General features: G+C 44.3%; 1 protein-coding gene across 18 annotated transcripts in view; it reads right to left on the bottom strand.

The window, feature by feature from the left end:
- The window catches only part of KANSL1 (KAT8 regulatory NSL complex subunit 1), a 174,000-nt gene that overhangs the window by 11,289 nt on the left and 144,481 nt on the right, over positions 1 to 18,230 (bottom strand). For 10 of the 18 annotated variants that reach the window (XR_006176063.2, XM_065577372.1, XM_065577382.1 and 7 more), the window contains 6 exons: positions 14,961 to 15,156; positions 12,004 to 12,169; positions 6,119 to 6,304; positions 5,521 to 5,682; positions 5,072 to 5,223; positions 988 to 1,106 (listed from right to left, as the gene is read on the bottom strand). Coding sequence is in view for 17 of the 18 variants with exons in the window: in XM_065577372.1 (XP_065433444.1) it covers positions 988 to 1,106; positions 5,072 to 5,223; positions 5,521 to 5,682; positions 6,119 to 6,304; positions 12,004 to 12,169; positions 14,961 to 15,156 (981 nt within the window). In the remaining variant the exon portion in view is untranslated. The remainder of the gene's footprint in view (positions 1 to 987; positions 1,107 to 5,071; positions 5,224 to 5,520; positions 5,683 to 6,118; positions 6,305 to 12,003; positions 12,170 to 14,960; positions 15,157 to 18,230) is intronic. The other 8 variants (XM_065577376.1, XM_065577375.1, XM_042857133.2 and 5 more) reach the window with 4 other exon arrangements.

Consider the following 18,230-nt stretch of genomic DNA (forward strand, 5'->3'; position numbering starts at 1 on the left):
GTGGGAGTACCGGACCGGCGTGACAGGCAAGCCCCATGGGTTCCAGTACAGCCACTGAGCTGTTCACTGTCCCTGCTGCCACCCTGCCGCTGCGGATGCCGTGCTGGCCTTGCAGGTCAGTGGTGATTGACCCTTCCTTGGCGAGGGGCTGAACTCCTGCTCCAATTTGGACCACTGCCCCTCCCGTGACCAGATCAGAGCCGTGGAGGCCTGAGTCTGTCGATTGACCCTTGTCGGCAACCGGTAAGAAGCCCCGGTGCCGGTGGTGCGCTCCGCACTGATGTTGGGGTTCTAGGAGTGGGGTCTGAGCAGGAGGGCTCCGACGCAGGACGAAGTGCAGCCTCAATGTGGAGGGCCCTCAAATGGATCTCTTGCTCCTTCTGGGTTCTAGAGTGAAAGTTCTTACAGATCCTGCATTTGTCCTTTCTATGGGACTGCCCCACACACTTAAAACAGCTGTCATGGGGGTCACTAATAGGCATCGGCTTGTTGCCTGAGGAGCATGGTTTGACACGTCCCACTCCAGGGCAAAGACCCAGTGAGGACTCCAATTACCAAACCAACCTAACACTTAACTTAATGACTATCTAAGCATCTACAAACGACATACAAAGAGGGTAAACAATGGGATGTAAAGAACCGCTAACGCTCTGACCAACCAGGGGCATAAAAAGGAACTGAGAGGGCGTAGGGCTGGCGGCGCCTAATAAACCAGCGCATGAGCGTGGCACTCAAGCAGCCGACTCTACAGATACTGCTAAGGCCAAAATCTCTGACTGCGCAGGTGGGCGTGCTCACACCACTAGAATGGAATCGACATGAGCAAGTGGAAAATCATTTTCCTGAACAGCACTAGCAGCCATTCAGAGAGCTCCAGTGGGGCAAAGTTTCAGGACTGTTGCATTCCTGACGATGCTACACTTTCAACACAGGAAACGGGAAGGGGAAGCACTAAACATGGAGGCTGGGGATGGACCGAAGACATACCTAGGCGTGAGGATTTCTTTGTATTGTAGTTTCTCTACACGAGTTGTTGCAGCAACAGACATCGGGATGACAATGTTATTAATATCAAAGGAACTTTCGCCTCTCCTCCTCCTCGGCTGCTGCAAAACAAAGACAAAAACCGTGAGGAAAGTGAGGGGGGCCTCAGGTTTCAACCTGGCGGGACTGCTTCTCTAATGAGCATCAATCAGTCTGATCACTGAAAAGTTTCTAACGTGAATTGTGCGCTAGTGAGGGATGCCAGATTGACGGCCCTGGAGACTGAAGCCATGTCCATGGACCAAGAAAAATGCACACTGCAGAAATTTAAGTTTCAATACTTCCCCGAATACCTCACGAAAGGCTGCCTTTGGAGTTAGAGGGGAATTCAGTCTCCTTGGTCCATTCGACCTTTCTGCAGGGTGCGCTGACAAGGAGCCCAGCACAGGCTAAAACATGGAGAAGGTTTGTGCAGTGAGGATACCTATCTGCTTTAGTGCCTCCTTCCCATCAGGGAGGAGAGCAGTGAGCAGGAGGTCTGCCCTACGAATAAAGAGGGCTTCACTCAGCAGAGCGGTCAATCCAACCCTTTCACCAGCAGGTTTTTTTATTAATATTAACATTAAAGACAACTCTCAGGCATTTAACAAGAGGCTCCAGAACGGGCGTGGGAAAAGCCATCGCTCCCATCTATATTCCCGTTCCTGTAAAATTCCACCTTCCACGCAGAGAGAATTCCACTCATCATTGAGCTCATGTATTTTAAAGGGAAAAAATGACTCTTTACAAAACAAGTTTTGAACTACAGCCTTAGCTCTTTACTACACTTTTCAACACGTGCTTCAAGAAATTATATTGCTATTTAACCCTGTATCCATCCTGGTTTTACGAGGCGGTGACTAAGGCATGAACAGCAGCTAACTGCCTAACTCCCACTGAAAGTCAATGGCAGTTGGGTGCCTATGAAAATCTCTCCCGATTTACCACTGATCAGGGCTTTCACAAACTGGTAAAGCATTTGATTCTCAAACTGCTCAACTCAACTTCATATCCCCTTTACAAAGAGGATTTGCAAATTTACCCTTTTATCGGTCTCCTCCATTCCCCATTACATGGACCATGTGGTTTTTACTGTGAAAATTAAGTCATGCAGGCAGCTGTAATTACACTGGATAAACAATACAACAAACTAATAAAAGCCAGGTAATATGCTTTGAGGTGCTTAGATTAAATGTGCTGCAGAAGCACCAGCATTAGTGGATTAATGATCCTCACAGAATCATACAAGGCAGCTCAACAGTACTGCTACCTGCATGAAAAAATTGTCTCAGGATTTGCTTAAAACAGTCATGTGACAAACATCTGGCGGTTTCTATTGTTTACCTCCTCAGAGATCAGTACTGAGGTGTGAAGCAATGTTGACCAATCAGAAAGCATATGCAAATTTAGGTTAACTGACTGGACTAAAAGTCATATTTATCCCCCGAATCTCTCCTGCCCCTTTAGAACTTTAAGTTTAAAGGTAAAAAGTTTTACACCTTGGATATTTGTAGACAAAACTGAGAGATTTCTATTTCTGATGGAAACATTCAGAATATACGGGAGCTAACAGGCAGACTGAGTGCATAGTATACCTGAACCCTTCAGCCTTTGAGGACAAGATTCCTAGTAAATCTAAGGATTATTTGTAAGATTCCTAGCAAGTCTAAGGACTTGGGGGGAGGATCAGAGAAGACTGCCACCTAAATGGACATAAATTCACCACTTGTTCTGAAACTTGCAGGTCTTTCCCACATTTTGTTTGTTTAGTTCATGGTACAATTAAAAGAAAATGCCCAGAATTTTCAGACATGTCTGCTCATCAAGCACTGACATAATGTGGCAACATGGTGATGTAGCATCTCCACAATTCTTTAGTCCCAGGGAACAAATCAAGAATTAAGTGCAACTCGAAAAGAGACCAATAGCCAGGACAGCAGCAGCCAGCATTAGGAACGTTCAGATTAGGCAAGCCACCCCTCAAAAGCTTTCCCATTCCTCAAATACAGCCCAGGATCTGAGAAGGGAAAGGGATGGCTTCAGTGAAAAATAAGCATCCTTCACAGAATCCTATCACAGAAGTTAATGGGTGCTCCCTGCCTCTAGCACACCCCTAAATTATCTTTGGAGGCACAGATGTTTCTTTGGCCATGACTTTATCCCAGCAGCCAGAGATGGCAGGGGGCAATGGCCTGATGATGTGCAAAAGAGAAAGGCAGGTCAAGAATTTAACTTGAACATAATCCTTCAGACAGACTGCTTGATTGCCTATGCATTCCTTGCCCTGGAATTTATTTGTAGAATACCTCCTGCAATAAAAAGGTATCAAAAAACTTACTATTCCATTATGACTATCAATAAGAAAGACATGAGTTAGTTCAGAGTGAAATAAATTGCTGGGCCTTTGTCACTTCCTAGTGGAGAGGTATCCTCCTTACAACAATTACCAAAGCATGCCTTCTCTACAAACTCACCACAGGTCAACTTGGCTTTATCAACAATCTGTGACAAATGGAGAGAAGAGACTGGCAATGTCAATGGCTGAGGTGAGCAAGGAATCCAATCACAGGTAACATGAGGAGTTTCTATGCCAGTAGGACAGAGCTGTAAATATCTCTCTTCTCCAACTCCAACGCATCTACAACATTTTAACCACGCAAACTATTCTGGCTGGTAGGATGCTTTATAAGCCCAAAGCAACGAGCTCTGTCCCAGCAGTGCTACAAGTGGTCCATTCGATCTGAGACCTCTACATGCCCTAGCTGCTGGAAGTTTGCGACAAATGCTTGGGACCTTTATCTGGAGAGGATTGTTACTACCTCACTTGGAGAGGCAAGCTGTTGGCACCAATCATACAAGTTGGGTCAAACAAACTCTGCTCAGGTCTCTGTTAAAATGGTTAACAATAGATGCTAAATGTTTTGCTAATCATCATCTGTTCTAGAACATTCCCTGTCTGGGCACGATAACCTGAGGCAGTGAAGGAAAGGCCAATTCCAACACCTCATTCTCAAGTTCCGGGGCCCATTCCCAGTCATGCTTCAGACTAGATCATGGCACCAAAGATGCTAATTACAGAAATGGACAGAGGCCAGTTGTCCTTGCTGATGTTGCTTAACAGTTCAGCAGAATTCAATACTGTTCATCATGAGGTCAGTATGACGTCAGGGAACAGATGGAATCATGTGGTTCTAATCTTTCCATTCAAGCTATTCCAGCAGTTAGTGCTGGGTGAAGGTTCCTCTCCTCTTCAATGGCTTTCCAAAGTGAAATCCCCAAAGGGCCATATCCTGCTACCACTTCAATATTTTTGCAAAACTGAAGGCGATCACAAGGAGATAGGGGCTTCAGGGGCTGCTGTGGTGTATCTGACGGGGCACAAGGAAAGAGGAAACCTGAGATTCCTGTCTCTGCTAGTGATTCCCTGTGTGAAGCTGATCAAGCCTCTTCATCTCTCCACTTAAGTCTCCCTACCTGTAAAAAATGGAAATAATGCTGGCCCACCTTTGTAAAGCAGTTTGAGATCTACGGATGAAAGAGCATTGTAAGTGGAAGTATTTTGCTGATATCAGCATACTGACACCCAGCTATGTGCCTCCTTCCCATCAGTTTAATCATGGCCATCACCAGGCTCTCTCAAAGATTAGCAAAGACTGGGACTTGGATTAAAGCTGAAGTTCAACCTATTTGAGACAATTAAAATGATTTGGCAGAAGAAAGCATTGAGAATATTGAAAAATCTAATTACTCCACCATTTGAAGAGGATCAACCAACCAGGGTCCATCTGAGAATCCTACTAAAATTATAATTTGCTTTGAGAATCCCAGAATTCACTAGTAGCCAGCAATACTGTTAATCTATGGTTGACTCTCAGCTCCGGTACTGGGAACCGAACCGCTGAGTAAATTCAGACACTAATACTTGAACTGTTCTTTCTATCCAGAGTAGAGGGAAACCTGGATTGCTGAGAGCCAAGCCATCTCCAGAGCAAGACAGGAGCTCAGCAACCCCTCCAGATGCATGACCATCCCCTGATCAGATACTTACAGACATGCTAGAGGTGCCCTGTGAACTTGTGCTGGCAGGAGCAGAACTTTCAGAGGATGTGGACAGCTGCCGCACTATGGGGCTGTGGGGCATAGAGGCTGCAGTCGCTGATAGGTAGCTTGGGCCTCCGACATCCGTGTGATGCTTTAACACTATAGGAGAAGGAGCAAAACGGACAATGACATTAGCAAATAAGGTTATACCATGTGCTTAAAAGTGACCATCATCGAGGACCACTGTGCATGAAGTAGAAGCTTCCTCTGATTGCAGTTGCCAGCTTTACAGGCCCTGGGGGAATAAGCTGTTAGAGCACACAGGGGATAGCCACAGTGGTGACAACTGCTCCTTTATTCCCAGAAGCAGCACACTCCCCTTCGCCAAGGGGAAAGAGGACGGGAATGCAGCAAAGCCCAAGCTCCCCCCTGTGAGGCCTAGCTGTGGGAGCCTACCTTCGTGTCTCTCAGGTGAGTAGTCCCACAATTGCTTTTTGTCATGTGCAGGAGGCAGGGTAAGTGAGCGCTCTGGCGCTCTCTTGGCCTTGGACACAGCCATTAGATCGTCTAAGGGCTGCCTGTGTGCCTTGTCTGCTTGGATTTTGTGATGTGAGCACTCTGAGGAGGGGAACAGAAAAAGAGCTATGAAATGTCTGCTTTCCCCTCTTTCTGTTAGCACAGGAGATTCACACAGACACAGCCAACACTGGAGATGCAGATGGGCCAGGGCGCCAACACCACCAGGCACTGGGGGAGATGCAGGTGGAGCAGTGAATCCCTTTATTTCTGCCCATGCCAGGAAAACACTGACCAGGAAGTCACAGATTGCACAGGGAGCAGCACCTATGACATTTTGGCCCAATTTGGTTCACACCTGCACGCACCTCATCTCCATCCCAGGTCTTGCAATATAATCGCCACACGCCCAGTCTACAGCTCGCCCTGAAAAGGGCGATCATACGCACTTTTCTTCTTCACTGCACTCGGTTAGGACAGGTGGGGAGTTTACAGGCACACCCCCCTTTTCTTGTTTGAGAAAAAAGGGGATACTTACTGGCTGCAGTGAAGAAGGAGTTGACCAGTTTGTGGCGGTCCTTGCGAGCAGGGTCAGACAGGCTACTGGCCGACATGGAGGCTCTATGCTTGAGCGAGAGCTTTTTGGGAGGTTTGATTTTCTCATAGGGCTTGCTCTGCCACTGGGATTTCAGCATATTCTGGAAGTGCAGGCTCGTCGGCACATCTGCAGACAAGTACAACGCAACAACCACGTCATGCTAGAATTCAAAATGCATTAGTAGAATCCTCTCCCCGTGCTACTACCCAGGAGAGACCACAATACATCTATTCTGAACTACGATTCCAGGCTGTTGACTCCAACCTCACGCTCAAGGGGCGGTTGTGGTTTTGGGAGACAGTGCCTCCAGTCTCAATCTCTTTGAGAGTGAAGCACATTCTTCTGTCCAAGACAAGGAGGGGGACCAGGCACCTGCCTCCCAGCAGGACAGGACAAGGGTCCAGTGACTTTCCGCATTCAGTCGCACCAGCCCATCGTCCTCTGCCTGCCAAGAAGTTGGAACATAGCAGCAGCAGCACACCAAAATTTACACTGGGAAGGACAGGAAGTAGAAGATGTGATTTACATCCTCAGTTCAGGGTCAAGACATTAGAAGGGACACATCCTTTTCAAGGACAAAGGCCTAAAAAGGAACCCATTTGGGAAAGTCATTTAGTTTATTGATTGTCACCAGGGTAGCCAGCCACTTTAATTCTATAAGCCACCAACAATGAGGGCTACCATGGCTCTCCTAACCCTAGCAGTTCAACACGGAGAAAAAGCAGATGCAAAACAAGTCAACCAGTTAAATGCTAAATAAAATGGATGTTTTATGTGCTATCCAGATGATCGATCAATGTTGAAAGTTACCAGAGAGCACCTTCCAAAGAGAGGAGCTCGGAGGTTGAAAATACCCCGATGCTGTTCTCCAGGGAGAGTTTTACAATGGGATAGCTTATCTGCCAAGACAAGATACACAGCGATGTCTTCAGCATAGGCGTTAGTTGTGTGGAGCAGCTGCCTACTTCAGGCAGCAGGAGCTACCCTGTGCACCAGCTGGATTTCAAGGACCATGCAAAGCAAAACTCACTGCGTTCATCTACGTTGGAGGTGCAAAGGCATGGATAACCACCATGACCTCTGCATTTGAGGAAAAGTCACCTGTTCCTGGTCAGATCCTAATTGAGGGAAGGTATTGCAGGCCATTGCTGCAACCCAAGAAGCCCAGAGCAGTGTGAGGATCCAGTAGGACATAGCCCAGTCACATCATTCTGGCAAAAGGTGGGCATACGCCGTCAACACATGGTATCCATCCCTCAAGTGCTGCCCCAACAAGCAGCAGCAATTTCGTACGTGGCTTGGGGCACAGCTGTCTCTCTCATCCAGATTATATTCTGGTAAACCACTGATATAACCCACCCCCCGCATCTCTGAAATGGAGGCAGTAATTACTTATCCATCTATTGTGGTTCCACAAGCCCATGGTTACACAAATGTGCAAGTACCCTCCCACTCCATTTCCAGCACATACCTTCCGCCCCACCCCTGGATGTGTGTACACAACCGTGCATCCATGCCTATACACATGCAGTCTCTTAACATAAAACTCCTGCCCCACAACTATGCACACACCCAGCCCTGGCATAAGTCCATTGGCCCAACCCAACACATACTGCAGGCTGCTCTCCTCTTCTCACAACCTTCTCCTCCCATGAAAGTCACCACCGTAGCTCTTCAGGAGACACTGCCTGAATGAGCAGAAGCCACCATTGAGGGAAACAAACACTGATGAAATTACACAGCACTTTACTTGCACAGGCAAGTAAGGCTTATTAGGAGATCACAGCTGTCCCTCTCTGGCTAGCACAAAAAGTCACCACCAGGCTCTGGCCTTGGGATCCCAGGTGACCCCACCTCCCCCTTATCAATGGTTGCTTACAGCCTCAAACTATGATTTGGTTGCCAAAAATTATGACACATGGTAGCAAAACATTCTGCATGACATGTCTGTTGTCTTGTGCCTCTGGGGCACCAGTTACCAGGGTTTTCTTTCATCTCTCACAGAGCAGCAGGAAAAGCCTCAGCCTGAACAGAAGAGAGTTGTCTATAAGGCAGCAACTTGGTGTTAACCATGAGGAAAGAAGCTTACATCCAAGGCCACTAGGGACTACGTAACATACATTGTCGGTGTCCCATCCATCTGGGATCATGCCGGATCAGTGGCAGAACACCTGCACCTTGCTTCCATCAAAAAGGAAACCGCAACTGCTAGGAACCTCGTTGTCTCAAGGACTAACCCCATCACCACAACTGAGAGTTCAAATACTGAGGCCCAGAGAGGAGCCATCAATACTGACATGAGAGCAGGAAGGGCCAACGTTCCTTCCTCAGATCTCAAGGGGACACAGCATTTTCATGGTGCCTTTGATGAAGCCTAAGATCAGAGCTGAGCCCCTTCCTAGCCCCTAGAGGAGTGACCAGCTGTTTGAAATCTCTATATTCCATAGATTATTTCAGACAGTGTCTAATTGGAAGAGAGGAGATTCCAAGCAGGGCTTGAATCTCAGAGGTCAATGCTTGAACCCCCGTTAGAATTCCCATCACCCCCAATGAGTTGGCATGGTAGCCCAAGCAGAGGCTGCCAATCTGACCCAAGGGCAGGGGCACACACACATGGTGCCTGGGTAGGTTGGACAGCAGGACAGAGCCAACTGGCAGCAGGGTGTGGGCTGGAGTTTGTTATTAATAGCAGGCGCTTGGGTTCCAGGGAAAAGCTGCTAGAGCGGTGTTCAAATCACCTGACAGTTAAAGCTTCTGGTTTAGCCTATTTGCTAAGAAGCCAGGGAAATAATGATGTGATGGCAGCTGTCCTCCCATCACTGACACCGGGGAATAAATGTGTTAGCAGAGGCATGCCCCATGCAAAACCACGAGGAATAAAAGTAGTCTGAAACAGGTAGCCAAGAAGGCTGCATTGTGGATTTACTAAACTGATTTGCCTTCATGGACACAACATGCACTCTCTTCACTTGTCTCTCCCTCCTGCAGATCATTCCACAATTTATCCCAAGGCTTGGAAATGTACTTCAATTTTTAAAAACTGATCTGCTCCTACAGAGAGTATTTGATTTAATAGGGCTTCACACTGGTTGCACTGCAATCCTATTGCAATCTATACTACACATTTTCTCTTTCACTGAACTCAACGCTGCAGGTCTCTTTGGGACCAGCAGATGGCGATCACACGGTGCATTTTTAAACCCAAGTTAACATCCTTGTTACCAAGGTTATTACATCATCTGAAAATTCCCAGACTGAAATCAAATGAACCAGAGAAACTGAAAGGACAAAGCACCTACAAAGCAGCACTGTAATGGGTTAAAACCCACCACATATATGACTGCTTACCAAAAGTGTAACATGATCCTCCTCCTCCTGAGGTGCCTGGCAGTACAGACCTTGGCACACTATGCCAGAGAAGCCCAGCTCTGGGTACCAAGGTGTTAAAAGTGCCCAAGAGAGCTGGCCTCAAAATGAGAGCTTGAAAGACACAGCCAGTTCAAGTCCAGATGTTGACAAAAAAAGTTCCATCTTCACAAGTTCCTCCAAATCTTATGTATGCAAATGTACCATATATACGAAGCCAATTCAGGAGGGTTTTATCATATTTTTGATGGTGGGCACAGTGAAAATTTGAGAGAGAGAGAGAGAGAGAGAGAGAGAGAGAACGAACACGAGCGAGCGAGCGCAGCTAGCCTGGTTGATGACACTCGTCTTAATTCTGTGACCTTGAAACCTCTTTCTCAGCTGGGAAACACTGATGCAGACACACAGAATATTAACCAGATTTCCCTGCCCCCAACAGCCCACCTTCTTTCAGGTTTTGAGAGGATTAAAAAGCCAGTCTCGGCCATAATCAAAGGCGGTCACATGTATCTGAGCACTGAGGACAATCTAAATTAAGACAAATGCTCATGTTTTAAATGTGTTAGTGAACATGCTTGAACACAGTTTTAAACAAGACTTTGCGCCTAGTGTAGACAGGGCAAGTTGTATTTAAAAATGTTAGCTGGTTCAGGTCAACCCTATAAATACGGGATTTACTGAACTGCATCCGACTGTTGGTGTCTAGCTGAGGCAGATGACTGATACATAATAGTTTTTTCAACTTCTTCTGAAGTATCTGGCCTACTGTGCAATACAGTAGATGAGGAAAGAAATTCCTTCATGATTCCTGCAACAACATGTTTACGCCCTGAAGCATGAAACTTAAGTTACTCTTATCTTAGCACTGATAAATACATAAAAAGGCTTCGGTCACACACTTTCTACCCTTTTTGTAATCCAACTTTCTCTCTTCCTATTTGTGACTTTAGTGCTTGTGAAAAATGTTCAATTACTGTCCCCACTTTACTACCCCCATTTTATAGATAGGGGAATTGACTCCCAGAGAGATTCAGTGACTTGCCCAAGGTCACAAAGGGAGTCAGTTGGCAAGCCAGGAACTGAACCCAGCTCAGAGTTATAGTCCAGCAGCTTAACCACATAGCCAAGCTGAACTGAGAGCCTTGAAGTGAAGCTCTCTATCCACAGAGCAGGATCAGCATGGGAAGCTGTAGTGTATGCTTCCCCCATACTGCCACAAGCCAAATGTCTCAGACCTGTTGTGGAGAGAGACCTTCTACCCTGTTTCCCCGAAAATAAGACAGTGTCTTATATTAATTTTTGCTCCCAAAGATGCGCTAGGTCTTATTTTCAGGGGATGTCTTATTTTTCAGAAATGAAAAATGCCTTATTATCGGTGGATGCCTTATTATCGGGGAGGTCTTATTATCGGGGGGATGCCTTATATTACAACGAGAGGCAAAACTGTAAGTAGGCCTTATTTTCGGAGGATGTCTTATTTTCGGGGAAACAGGGTAGTGATGGAACAGTTCAGCTGATAGGACCTATTCACTCCTAGGAGTCTCTGCTGAGAGGGCCACCTAGGGAGCCAGTTTGTATCAACTGTGGTGATATGTTTATGTGATGGGGTCACTGATGTATAGACAGCAACAGCTTTTGATCACCACAAACCAGACTGGTTTTTAACTGACAGCTTACGAGGCAAAGGGATCTGGAAACCATTACCAAAAACCATCCTGCTCAGACACAAAACTCCCATAAACTGAATCTGGAAATACGTCAATGCATTCGTGTAATCCCCCAAAGTCCATTTATTGTCTAAGGGATATGCCACTAATGGAGAGACCTTAGAATAGAGACTCATAGCTCACAAGAAATTCTGTAATGGGAGTTACAGCCTCTTATTACCCAGCTGTACAGTAACCTCAAATTCACATTGTATCACAGATTTGCTGCTGGCGTCGATAGAAGAGACTCTTCTTCTAACTAAGACAGTCTCTTTTTATATAAATGGTCAAACTCAAATACATCCCCCAACTGGTTTATAAAATATGGTCAGTATAATGCTCAAACTCTGATGCAAGGCTCCCAATCATCAAACTTTATTTGCTTTGCTCTCTATTCCCACAAAGCCAGGCTCCAGGGCAATGTTCTCACAAGGACTGAGTATACAGGTGCATGCTCACTGCAGTGCGGATTCAAGTATACGGCTTTCCTTTCACCTTTCCACTCTGGGGAGTGCCATCCCCCATAAGCCACTGACAGCTGCACATACTTCATTCCAATGGACGTACCTAGCACATACCCACTTCCTATGGAAAGTGATGAATATCTAAAGTTCTGCAGTAGAGCAGAGTGGGCAGGTCTACCCAGGTAGCACCAAAGTTACCCAGGCTCTACTATTCGTTTTACACCCTTTGGTATTTCTCTCCCTATACCTCACAACTTCACTGTGCGTTTCATTAAATGGCGGTGCTTACCATCTGGGAATGATAGAACAGGGTGAATACATGAGTCCAGCTGGGAGAGGCGCTCCAGCAAAGGGGCTTCATACTGGATTTCCGGAGATATGGAGCTTCGAGTGCCACAGATGGCACACAACGGGTTCACATCACAGCTACATCGCACCGTGCTGTTACGATGAACCTAGACCAAGGAAAAAAATAAATTCAATACACTCAGCTCAAAGAGGCTGGTCTACACCCTCTCATTCCACATGCAACTCTTAGGCAATTTCCTGAAAAATCTTGGAGGCTACATCCTTTTTACACCGAATAAGAGCCAATGGCCTTGCCTAGATTAGGAAAAAAGGCATTTCCCCCAACCCTAAATCAAGCTTTAACAACCAAAAATCGTACTGAACACCAATATAAGATACAGTAACACTTTTAGCAACAGATCAATCAGCTAAAATTGGCTAAAGATAATTGACATCACTGTAGACAGTTTAAGGAGGTTTTCAATCAACTTAAGATAGCTCAATTCAGCTAACTCTATGGGGGAAAAGCACTTCTTTTTCTATCCTAGACAAGACGAGCATGAGAAATGGCTGTGCCAACAGTTGACACTTACGGGTAAGTCTTGACAAAGAAAAGGGATGTTTTCAATCATGTTAGCTCAATTAAGCTGGGCATTTCAATTCACAGATGTACAGATTTTAGGGCCAGAAGGAACCGCTATGATCATCTAGTTTGACCCCCTGCATAACAAAGGCCACAGAACCTCTCATCCTGAAAGGTCTGAATCAAGCCTATAATTTCTGTGAGAGTTACGCCATACATTTTAGAAAGAAACCCAGTCTTGACTCAGAGTTCAAGTAATGGAGAATCCACCACATCCCCTTGGTATCATTCCAATTGTTGGTTAACCCCTCTGAAAAATATGCACCTTGTTCCTTCCCACATAGATGCCTATGGGCAGTGATCAAGTCATCTCTGAGCCTTCTCTTAAATAAGTTAAAGAGATTGAGCTTTTTAAATCTCTCACTATAAGGCATGTTTTCCAACTTCGAATCATTCTTGTAGCTCATTCCTAAACCCTTTCCAATTTTTCAGCATCACTTTTCAAATATGGACCCGAGCACCAAACAGTATTCAAACAATGAGCTCACTAATGTTGTACACAGATGTAATACCCCCTTCCTCACTTCTATGGGACACTCAACATATACATAGTCCAAGGGTCGAATTAATACTCTTAGCTACAGCACTGCACTAGCAGCTCACGTTGAACTGGTTATCTACCATGACCCTTAAGTTCCTTTTGATGTCACTGCATATCAGGGCACAGTCTCCCATCCTGTAAGCATGTCCTACGTTCTTTGTTCTGAAAGGTGTGTCCTTGCATTTGGCTGTATTAAAACACATGTAATTAAAATGAACCCACCTCCCCAAGTGAACCAGATTACTCTGTATACCTAATGTGTCCCTATCAGCATTTATCACTTCAATTTCAGTCATCTGCAAGTTTTACCAGCAATGATTTATTATTTTCTTCCAAACCATTGATAAAGGTATTGAACAGCATTGGGCCAAAAACAGATCTTTGCAGAACCCTCTAGAAATACTCACAAGTGAATGACAAATCTCCATTTACACTTGTGTTAAGCTAATTTGAGTGCGCTAACAACTGAAACGTGCCCTTTTTGCTCATGAAGGTAGCACCTAACTGAGCTAGTTCTCTAAATTCTAGTACCCTGAGACTTCCGCTCCCCCATAGCTCCATAGACTTGTAACAGTATGATAATGTGGCTTGGCTTGAAACCTTTTTACTTAGCAGCAGTGAGAATGGTTTGTCCTGTCTGAGTAATGGTTCTTTAGATCAGGAGAGCAGCACAGAATCCAACTAAACTTCTGGCAAGATTGAACCCCTAGAGAGATTCCCTTACCTCCACTGTTAATACAGCCCTTTATACTCAAGTCGGAATGGTTTGCTAGGACCACAGTAACATGCAGATGGTGATACTGCTTTACAAGATTCCTTTCCATTTTACTTACCCAGAAGATTACATCATTAAAAAAAAGTTAGCTATGATATCCCCTCCATACAGAAATGGACTTCACTTCCCATTCTTCTCCAGTCCCACATCCTAGCCATCTTCCCTCCAGGGGAGGGCTAGACATTGCTCTCTCCAGAGTCTGGGTCAACTACACGAGAGACTGAAGAATGAAGCCTTGCTTTCCCCACACCAGCTCACCAGGGAGTAACAGCTCCTTTCACTGCTACGGTCAGCAGTAGAAACAGGAGCACTGGAGGAGGAAGAGGACAAGGGAAGGCAAGACCATGCGGAAGAGAGTATGAAAAGCGAAACAATACAGGAATATAAGACATTCATATGTTTCGGGGCTGAAGATAACAGTCAGTCCAGCAGCCCAGGTGAATTATTATCTATATGGAAGGCACAGAGTGTTGTACGCATGGCACACCTTTTAGGAAGCAGTAACAATGCCTATAATTAAGGCTGCCTGACACTTTCCATTTTAAATTGCTTATAACTTTACCAAACTTCTAATAGTTTGGATTGAAATTTTCCATGTGGAGTATCTGCCTCTGGCTTTTTAAAGTCTCAGCTAATGTTTAATAAAAAGTGCTCATGATAAGCTTCCTCCGCAAGTACTTATCTCCTCTTCCCTGACACAAGAGTTGCAATTATCACAAATTAAATTAACGGAAAGGTTGTATGGTTTCCCTATAGCATCTACAACAGCCTATAGCCTCAATGTCTTCTGCTAATTTTTTTTTTTTAAATGTCTTAGATCAACCTTCATAAAAGCAGCAAATACTTGTACATTGGGGGGATAAGGGACGATTTCATCTTTGTTTTTACAGCGGTGGAAGTACACCACTAACTACTGTTCTCTCTAGGGTCACACACACTTCCTGCCAACAGACCCCACATCAAATAAAGATGAGCAAGACGACACCAGTACACACTGACCTTTTTGGAGAGGGGTATGATGTTGCTAGGTCGAACGAGCCGCCGCTTCTTGCAGCTTAGTACTGGGCGAGTGCGAGCTGCTACACAGGTTCCATCAGAAGGAGCAGAGACCATGTTCAGTCGCTGCTTTTTATGCAACAGCTCCTCAACATCTGTGCCATCTCCCTGAGCATGTTCTGCCAAGCCAGACTGAAGACTGTCCAAGAGCAGAAGAGATTGAGACATTTTTATTCATTTGAACTGTGCAGTGAATAGATGCCACCCAAAGATCCTAACTAGGCTCACAATTCTGACCTCCACTTCAGGTGGCAAAATTGAAGTATTTCAATAGGGCTGTCAAGGGATTAAAAAAATTATTCAGTTTGTAATATGGAGATATACCTATCTCATAAAACTGGAAGGGACCTTGAAAAGTCATCGAGTCCAGTCCCCTGCCTTCACAGCAGGACCAAGTACTGTCCTACAGTAATTAATTGCACTGTTAATTAATAATAGAATACCATTTATTTAAACGTTTTCAGATGTTTTCTACATTTTCAAATATATTCATTTCAATTACAACACAGAATACAAAGTGTACAGTGCTCACTTTATATTTATTTTTGATTACAAGAATTTGCACTGTAAAAAAAACAAAAGAAATAGTATTTTTCAATTCACCTAATACAAGTACTGTAGTTCAATCTCTTTATCGTGAAAGTTTGAACTTACAAATGTAGAATTATGTACCAAAAAAACCAAAACACTGTACAATTTTAGAGCCTGCAAGTCCACTCAGTCCTCCTACTTGTTCAGCAAATTGCTCAGACAAACAAGTTTGTTTACATTTGCAGGAGATAATGCTGCCCACTTCTTGTTTACGTCACCTGAAAGTGAGAACAGGCGTTCTCATGGCACTGTTGTAGTCGGTGTCACAAGATATTTACATGCCAGATGCGCTAAAGATTCATATGTCCCCTTCATGCTTCAACCACCATTCCAGGGGACATGCATCCATAATGATGATGGATTCTGCTCGATAACAATCCAAAGCAGTGTGGACCGATGAATGCTCCTTTTCATTATCTGAGTCAGATGCCACCAGAAGAAGGTTGATTCTCTTTTTTGGTGGTTTGAGTTCTGTAATTTCCGCATTGGGGTGTTGCTCTTTTGAGACTTCTGAACGCGTGCTCCACACCTCCTCCCTCTCAGGTTTTGAAAGGCACTTCAGATTCTTAAACCTTGGGTCGAGTGCTGTAACTATCTTTAGAAATTTCACATTGGTACCGTCTTTGCGTTTTGTGAAATTTGCAGTGAAAGTGTTCTTAAAATGAACATGTGCTGGGTCATCATCCGAGACTGCTATAACATGAAATATATGGCAGAATGTGGGTAAAACAGAGCAGGAGACATACAATTCTCCCCCAAGGAGTTCAGTCACACATTTAATTAACAAATTTTTTTAACGAACGTCATCAACATGCAAGCATGTCCTCTGGAATGGTGGTTGAAGCATGAAGGGGCATACAAATGTTTAGCATATGTGGCACGTAAATACCTAGCAATGCCGGCTACAAAAGTGCCATGCAAATACCTGTTCTTTCTTTCTAGTGACATTGTAAACAAGAAGAGGGCTGAACAAGAAGTAGGACTGAGTGGACTTGTAGGCTCTGAAGTTTTACATTGTTTAGTTTTTGAGCGCAGTTATGTAAAGAAAAAAAATCTACATTTGTAAGGTGAACTGAATAACAATATTTCTTTTAGCATTTTTACAGTGCAAATATTTGTAATCAAAAATAATATACACTTTGATTTCAATTACAACACAGAATACAATATATATGAAAACGTAGAAAAACATCCAAAATATTTAATAAAATTTCAAAACTGTGATTAATCGCAGTTAATTTTTTTGAGTTAATCGTGTGAGTAAACTGCGATTAATCGACAGCCTTATGTTTAAATTGTTTGACACTTTTCCCATTTCTTTTCCTCCTATCCCCTTCCAAGTTAAAAAAAAAAAAAAAAGTGTTAGGAAAGTGCAGAGCGAAGAGTATTAAGGGAGGAGGGATAGCTCAGTGGTTTGAGCACTGGCCTGCTAAACCTAGAATTGTGAGGGGGCCACTCAGGGATCTGGGGCAAAATCAGTACTTGGTCCTGCTAGTGAAGGCAGGGGGCTGGACTCGATGACCTTTCAAGGTCCCTTCCAGTTCTAGGAGATAGGATTTCTCCATTAATTTATTTTATTTAACTAAAATCAACAGTGAGAATTACACACGATTCCAATCTCGACCTCAAGAAGTCCCTTTCTATCCAACCCCACTGCTCTACCAATGAGTGACTCAATCCTGGCATGCAGGATCCCCTGAAATTTCAGTCCTGAATCTCTTGAGATATTGGCAGATTATCTGTAATGGGCACCAGGTTGAGAAACAAATTCATTGGAACTGATGCTTAGAATCTAGACATGAACCCCAAATCTGGTCTCCACTACAGAATTGTACCCTTGCAATCTTCACTAGTGTGACTGAAATGGTGCAATGCTGACATTAGCCTTCCTGTTTTAGATGCATACAGAATACCATGTCCACACATAGCACCCCTGCAGTAGTAGTACATTGTGTGCACTTATCTGAATTCCAACACAACACCCCATCCACTGGCCAGAAAGTTTTCTCCTCATTAGAACATAATGCTTAAGTTTTATAAGTGAAATACACTGCTCTCAAATGTAGAGCTTTGATGACAGAGCTAACTGCAGGCGTATCAAGGCATTTTGTTACCATGCTGGGATAATCAATTGCACTAATGCAATTGAAACACAGCGCTTTCTATCCACACAGTGTAGCGATATAAGAACAAAGACAATGGTGCTGGAAATACCTATGAACAACTGCAAGCCTTGTGAATACTGAATGCATGGCAGAGACTTCCAACAGTGCTTGCAATATTAAAATTCTCTAGTGTAGACAAGTTTCTAGTGTCTGCTTTCACCTAACATTAAATCCCGCTATGTTCTCTTAATGACAACAGCGCTAATGTAGGATGTATTTGAAGTTTAACTAAGATCTTGTATGCAATTGCTTGAACCACATAAGTCGCAATGGTGTTAAAAAAACCTGTTAAACAGTTTTGCCAGGACTGCGTTTTACGTCATACTTGTTGCACAATTCAAGGCAGGGAAAGATTATTTTTCTGAGAACGGTGTTATGCCTAACTACACTGTCTAACGCATTGTTTCTGAGTGCATCTGTAATTAGATTAGGTGTGGGACTCAAGCAATATGACAAC

This window comes from Chrysemys picta, chromosome 24 (genome assembly GCF_011386835.1).
Source record: "Chrysemys picta bellii isolate R12L10 chromosome 24, ASM1138683v2, whole genome shotgun sequence".
Taxonomy (NCBI): Eukaryota; Metazoa; Chordata; order Testudines; family Emydidae; genus Chrysemys; species Chrysemys picta.